This window comes from Centroberyx affinis, unplaced genomic scaffold, assembly GCF_046629955.1.
Source record: "Centroberyx affinis isolate AG114_WGS23_722 - 3 ecotype Tasmania unplaced genomic scaffold, CSIRO-AGI_Caff_v1 ptg003852l_1, whole genome shotgun sequence".
NCBI lineage: Eukaryota > Metazoa > Chordata > Actinopteri > Beryciformes > Berycidae > Centroberyx > Centroberyx affinis.
This window is the reverse complement of record NW_027281699.1, coordinates 64,860-72,085: the sequence shown is the minus strand read 5'-3', so window position 1 is coordinate 72,085 and position 7,226 is coordinate 64,860. Positions and strand designations below refer to the sequence as shown.

At 40.4% G+C, this 7,226-nt stretch overlaps 1 protein-coding gene across 2 annotated transcripts in view; it reads right to left on the bottom strand.

The window, feature by feature from the left end:
• Positions 1 to 2,989: 2,989 nt before the first annotated feature.
• Positions 2,990 to 7,226, bottom strand: part of LOC139662620 (protein diaphanous homolog 2-like) — a 66,660-nt gene continuing 62,423 nt past the window's right edge. For both annotated transcript variants that reach the window (XM_071541321.1, XM_071541322.1), the window contains one exon: positions 2,990 to 7,114. In XM_071541321.1, coding sequence (XP_071397422.1) covers positions 7,050 to 7,114 — 65 coding nt within the window. In that variant the 3' untranslated portion in view covers positions 2,990 to 7,049. The remainder of the gene's footprint in view (positions 7,115 to 7,226) is intronic.

Below are 7,226 nucleotides of genomic sequence, written 5' to 3'. Positions count from 1 at the left end.
GCAAAAATGTGAAATTTACTATGCCAATAAAGATCATAAATTTACATTAACTTAAACAATACAGGCTCAACACACATACTGCAGACAAATGTAAGACAATGTACTAACCAACAAATTACCAATTACCAAATTACTGTTTCCACCATAAATTTTCAAAGGCCTGAATGAAGACAGAGCATGACAACAAAAAAAATCATAATACAAAAAATAAAAAAAACATCATTACACAGACCTTGCTGGTGATTTCACAACACAACCTGTCAGCTCCGTGGCTCAGACTGAACTGTGCCGGTTATTTTGATGTAGTTCACCTACACACCAATCACGATTCTTTCTCTTTATGCATATTCTTTTTTTAGTATCAAAGGTTTATTTTGGCCACATATGCATTCCCTCCAGAGAGTAGGCCTAATATATAAAGAAACTAGAAGGGCACTCGGAGAGCGCAGACCTCCGCCAAGGTTCCTGCTATTATTGCTTGTTCATGAGTTGGATCCGGATCTGCTCCAAAATGTAATGGGTTCTTCCTTGGCCCATGTTACACCCTTCCACAAAGTTTCATGAAAATCGGGCCAGTAGTTTTTCCGTAATCCTGCTAACAGACAAACAAACAAACAAACAAATAGATGGCACCGAAAAAATAACCTCCTTGGCAGAGGTAAATATGACAAAGCTTATAAAGGTATAATTGTGGTTTGAATGTGTGGTGACCCCCCCCCCCCATAGATGGATAATCCGGCCCAGGGCTGGAGACATTCATACACAAGAGACATGCTGGATCTTGAGTGAGGTGAGTAGGGGAAATACACCGTTCATGTCACACAGACAATGTCTATAGTATACTAGGTAAGAGGGGCAGAATACAGTACTTCAACTCAGTGTAGGCATTTTCCTCGAAAACATTAATGTATGACTATGCTTTTGCATTGCAGTAGATGACCACATTATTTGACATACTTTAATACAGATGACATTGAGCTGTTTATGGAACACACACCTGCAGAGCATTAGACAAGAAAATTCTTTCACAGACAGATTTATCGAGACGCTCATTTGCCCTAAACACACACATGCATTTATCAAACCCTTGTATTTAAGCGCCAAGTGCTGCTCGAATGAGATTCGCCTCAGACAGAATTAGCTCAGGTAAGGAGGGAATCGTTACTCTCTGCTTTGTCTCATCTCCATAATGTTTGCGTATCCTCAAGTAGGTGGAAATGCAGAATGCGACATAATTATGTACTTCTGTTGACAACTGATCTGTCAGCCTGCGCATTAGAAACACGACTGTGTATAGCGTGAAGAAAGAGAGGTGGAGAGTGGGGATGAGGTGGGGGTTGTGTGAAAAGAAAATAACTTGTGTGTGGGCTTGGCTCATCTCTCAGACTCTGACAAGGCTACTTACCTGGGGGGTGTAAAAATAAAATAGGATAAAATAAATAAATAAATAAAAAAGTAATACCAGCCACGTACACACAACTGTACCTCTAAGCTCATTATAAAAACACACTTTCCATATCTCATTCCTAGTTCCACCACCCCAACCAAGACAGATCTCTCACCCTCAGTGCAAAGCGCAATTACACCAGACCAGACAAATATAGCATGGAGGTATAATCTTTCTGAATCACCTGGAAAGTCAAGAAGATAAAAAAGGTGCCCTTCTTTATAGCTGCAATGCCGGTGCCTTGTAAGGAACTAGGTTGGCCTCTTTCAGCATGTTTACTTGCAGCCAAGTACAAATTAACCTCCCAAGATCAACAATAAACCTAATTAGATTTGTGTTCTGCAGCACACATCTCTAAACACAGATCACAGCTTGTTGAGAGATGAATCTCCATCTGTCTGGCTGCACACTGGGAGGAGAAGAGACTCAGAGAAGATCAGTCCCAGGATTCGCAGAATGGAGGTCTGTGTGTCTCTCTGTGTGTCTCTGTGTGTGTGTGTTTGTGTGTGTGTGCATGTGTGCAGGGAGAGAGCAAGAGAGGCCCTTGTGGCCAGGGGTTACTTCCCCGTGTCAACCCTTATTTTATGATGTCATGCTGTAGCGGGGAAGTGGGACATGGCACGCGCAGGGAGAACACGCCGTTGGAGGGGAGGGAAGGGGGGGGGGGGGGGGGGTGTAACGCTAAGGGGCCGGGACAGGAACAGCTCTGCCTTGCCATTTGACACACACTCCTGGGACGCAGACAGCCAGGCCGGGAGGAACACATGGGTCTGGGAACAGGAGAGTCAATACATCTCACATAGGCAGGCACACACACAAACAAACACACACACAATGTACACAGAATCAGAAAGCATCAGTTCTCCCATGTATTCTTATTATGCTACAATAAAATAAGACAAGTTTTCAAGTTTTATTATTATTATTACTATTATTATTTCAACCCAATGGAAACATAGTGGTTGGTTTTTAAAACAAAATTCACAAAAATGGTCTTAAATGGTTATCATATGAAATCCTTCCCTATCACTCTGGGCAAAAAATCCACCCCCACCTAACTTAGGTTTAGATAGAAAATTTGGATTGTGAAAAAATTATTACAAAAAAAAAAAAAAAAAAAAATCTGGATCCTTCCTGATTTGATGCTAATTTCCCTAAGCTACTGTTGGACATGACAGCATTATCACTTTGCCTTTGACACTGTGCAAGATAAAGGAGTGGGGACACCAAGGTCCAAATATGTTGCTTTTATAGGTAGGAGCTGTCCCATCCATCATGTGCTAACACCTGGAGCTCTCTGCAATCCCTGTCCATAAGTCAGCGTGGGGCAGGTATCTTCTGTCCTGCCAGACAGTAAACTGGGGATGTAATTTTATACCTGAGTATTTGACAAAATAATAGAGCACTATTCCCTCCCCAGGTGAAGATAAAAAAGAATAGCATAGTAAACAAAGGTAGATAAAGAATGATTTTTATACCTCTGACACGTGAATAAGTAAATGCAAAAAGACAAAAATGCAGGACATATCTTTCAGAAATCAGTTTATATAACAAAGTGGTTATTATTTAGTATGATATTCCATTACATATTCTATGCAGGGACAGTGTGCATAACCATTTTGTTTTTTTCATTTTCTTAAGGATAAAAATAAACTTAAAGATGTTAAAAATATAAATGTTTCTTAAGACAATAAAACATACTCAATGACAACAAGGAAGGTAGGCAGGGCTATGGCAGCTTAAACCTCATGGTTGGACAGAGTTTGTCAACAATTATGAGCATCGCTTGTTTATTCAACAACAATTGGTCTTCCACAAATCACAATAGTAAGTACTAACAAATTGGGAAAGAATTGGATATGTGGCAGCTGGGAACTATTTACCAAAAGATAGCACTCTGCAAATAATTCACTCTGTTAGTGGCAATGTCATAATTAAACAACTCAAATTAAACAATTCTTTCTCTGTCTTGGCAGAGTATATAGTGAGGTAAAGTGCACCGTCAGTGAGTGTGAAGTTCCATTGCAATTTTGTTTTAATTAAAGAGCTAGCCACCAATCACCATCAACACCTTTACAGTTTTTGATACAGTTTTTCATACCCCTGCCTCCTCATTCTCACAATTACCATGAGCACAAGTCATATAATTGGTTTATTAGTTACTAGCTAAAAGACAATGGGATGGATAGGCCCAAACACAGAGGCCTGTTTCACACTAAAATGGAGGAACAGTTCACAGGTCTTTCACCTGAGACTCTCCTGCTAGTCTCTGTATAAACACACATTTTTTTTGATTACCCTAAAAGACGGGGGAAATACAACAATCACTTATGGGGACAATGCAAAGATGTAGCCATCGTAGAAGTTTCTCTCACTCCAGTAAGGTTGCTGCACTGTAGCTTCTTTCATGAAGACAAATTATTTGAATTCTGATCACTTTTCAGCCGTTTGGTCAAGCGAATGGCCATTTGCTACACGTTTTGCAATGCATTATTTCTATTCAATTAGACTTTGCATCGCTCAAAAAGGAATGGGCGGTAGTAGCTGCTACAGTGATAATGCAGGATAGATGCAGGACACATGCATGACTTGGAACTTCTACAATGGCTGACACTGTAGCTTTTAGCTCCTGATTTCATTCTACAATGAAATCATTACAAAAATTATTTGACACCAAATGAATTACATATTACAAAAGCTGTCTGAGAATTTTGTGATAAACGTCATATGACTATCATTTAGAATCACATCACAATCTCCTATTCTTTATGAATGTCCTTAATTGGATCAATGACTTTTTTAAACAATGGCTAACACGTAGAAATCAAGATTTTACTTCTGTACAATTTTAACTCATAGTTTGATTTGACTAAAAAGAGATATGTACTCCCTTTGATATACAAAACGAAAAAACAGAGGATCCAGTCGCTGTTTGGTAACAGTTTTGTGTTTTTCATAAAAACTTGGCACATCAAAAAAACCCCTCACTAGATTAAATAATAATGAAGCAACAAATTGTCAGTCGAATTATTCAAAGAGAAATAGATACTGTAATAAAGTCAACCAGGAACCACGATTCATCTCTTACCCCGGCTGCATGTGGAGCATCCAATCAGAAGGTGAAAATAACAAACCAGATGTCACAGTAGAGCTTCTGGCCGTTTGTTTGATGGAGTATTGGTATTCAGAAAATTTTTATATTGTATCTTATCCGTTGCTTCTTGTGTGTGTGATGGCGCAGAGGACAAAGGGCAAGTTGCAATTACAAAAGCAAATCATCGCCTTTGGCAGCACCGGATATCCTGGAGCCATCTCTCGTGTGTACAACAGATTCTTAAAAGCCCGATCTATGGAGAATCCCTAATGCGAAAACCTCGTTCTGTATGCTTTCTCTGTGTGACTGTTTGAACCATATATTCAGACTAGAATTATTGTCTTCCTGAATATGCAGACTTCTCAGGGCATTATGGATGCACCTTGAGCCGAGATGATGTGTAAAATTGCATTTTTAGAAGCATGCGGGCTAGGAGAAGAGGCATCGGGAAACAGACACATCACAAGCAGCAGTGGCAGATTGTTTAAATGAAAACTCTCGATCTATTCAGCCCAAGAGTCAAGCACACTGAATCCTATTTTGCCTGGGTTCCTGTTCCGATTATTGGGTTGGCTTGGCACACGCACACACACACACACACACACACACACACACACACACACACACACACACACACACACACACACACACACACACACACACACACACACACACACACACACACACACACACACACACACACAGAGAGAGCCTAGAGCAGAGTTATGGTATTACTGAAGCAAATCACGTTATGGTAAAAGGGTCACTTATGCCATTAGCAGTGGGGAATTGGAGGGTGTGTGGAGACTCACTTGCTAAGACAGCCACCATCTTGTCTACTTTGCCCCTCAGTCTATTTCCACTGGCTATACCCACTCTCCATGTGGATGAAATGGTTGTTTTTTGTAGCATCTGCTTACTGCTTAGGCATTGAGGGGACAAGCCTGCCCTAGGCATGAATATATGAATAAATACTGAACGTGAAGAGGAAAAAACTGTTTGACAATGGGTCTGTATACAGGCACAAAGCTTACAGCGTAGTTTCTATTATTTTGTGCTTGACCCCTAACCCCTGTGCGTTTATTTTATTGGTGAAAGCCTGAGCAGGTGAGAAGTAAAGTGTTAGTCAAACAGCTGTGAAACACTTAGCTATAACCCCAAAGGTTCCATCAAGAAATGGGGCCTTTCATAGCGCCTTCGTCTAAAAAGGAAATATATAGATAGAAACAGATTCAAATTAAATCCGTTGTAATGTCTTTGTATAATCTGAATGTAAAATGGTTCAAAATGGAAAATGAGTGACCTCTGGAAAGTTCTCAGCTTGACGTTAACTCTAATTACTCTGATGCCCGCTGCTGCTAGCTGAAATTGCAGGCAAGTACCGTATATGCATTTAGAAATACAGTATGTCGGCTTCTCATATGAGCAGCAAAGGAGACCTTGGGACATATCTCAGCACCCTAAGGCATTAGCAAGACAGAACAATAAATAAAATGTATCTTGTCAAGACAGAGATTACAGTCACATACTCTCCAGATCCATGAGTCACATCCTATCAAGTATTCGCATAGACAGGGTGCAGCTCTTGTGGCATTGTGGGATATGTAATGTAATGAAATGATTAATCTGGACTTGTTTTATGGTACATATACTACATCTATGGTGACAGAAATTGTGTGGATGTTGGTTCAAGAAAAGGATTGGCAATAATAATAGTAATACAAAATAATATGATATTTCATTGATGCCCGAATGGAAATTCAGTGTCTCTGGAGCTGCTCAATTCAGTGACTTGCTCAAGGACACGTCAGCAGGGTGTATGAATGACGACGTCCTCCACATCCTCCAGTTGAAGGACAGCCGGCCTGCTGCCCCTGTGTTACATGTACTGTATGATTAGTTAGTAAAATTCTTCTGGCTGATAAGCATACATAATGGTGCAGTCCCTCTCGGCGGAATGTCTATTTTCTACAACACTACGCATGTTTCATTTTCATTTTCAAACAAAACCGCATGTGGTATGTAGTATTTTTATCAATAAAAAGGGATTGTATTAGAAGGCTTGTGGCAGATATATTGCAAGAAACTAATTGGATTTTCAGTTTAAACAGCAAAAAACATAAAAAATGTGAAAAATATATTTTTTCCCCTCCTCCTTTTCAACCCCATCTGTAGACAGGACATGAACATGTAGAGCGGTGAGCAAGTAATGAATAAATATGTAAGGCGTCAGACAAACAGCATGACCAATAAATGTCCTGTGTGTGATGTACTGTAGTAGATTCCTCTCCTCTGTTCTGTGTGGCTTTATTAGGCCTTTTTGTTCCAAAAACCTTGTGGTGTGTGTGTGTGCGTGTGCATGTGTATGAGTGCTTTTGTGTGTGTGTATGTGTGTGTTTGTGTGCGCCACACTGAGGAGTGGACTGTCCCTCCTTTAGATGTCTTCCAGGTCTCCACCTCGCAGGCCTCTTTGGCACTTATCTAGCGTCTTATGGTAGGCGCGGGCGATCATCGAGCTTGGGGATTTGCGTTGTGGCGTGACCGAGACCTTTCCAGGACTGCACGGCGGTTGTCTGTTCAAAAATGAAAAAAAAAAAAAAAGAATGAAAAGAAGCAGTGAGAGAGAGTAAGAAAGAACAAGAACGTGTTGTTAAATTGATCCACAGTGGCAAACAGAAGCTCAAC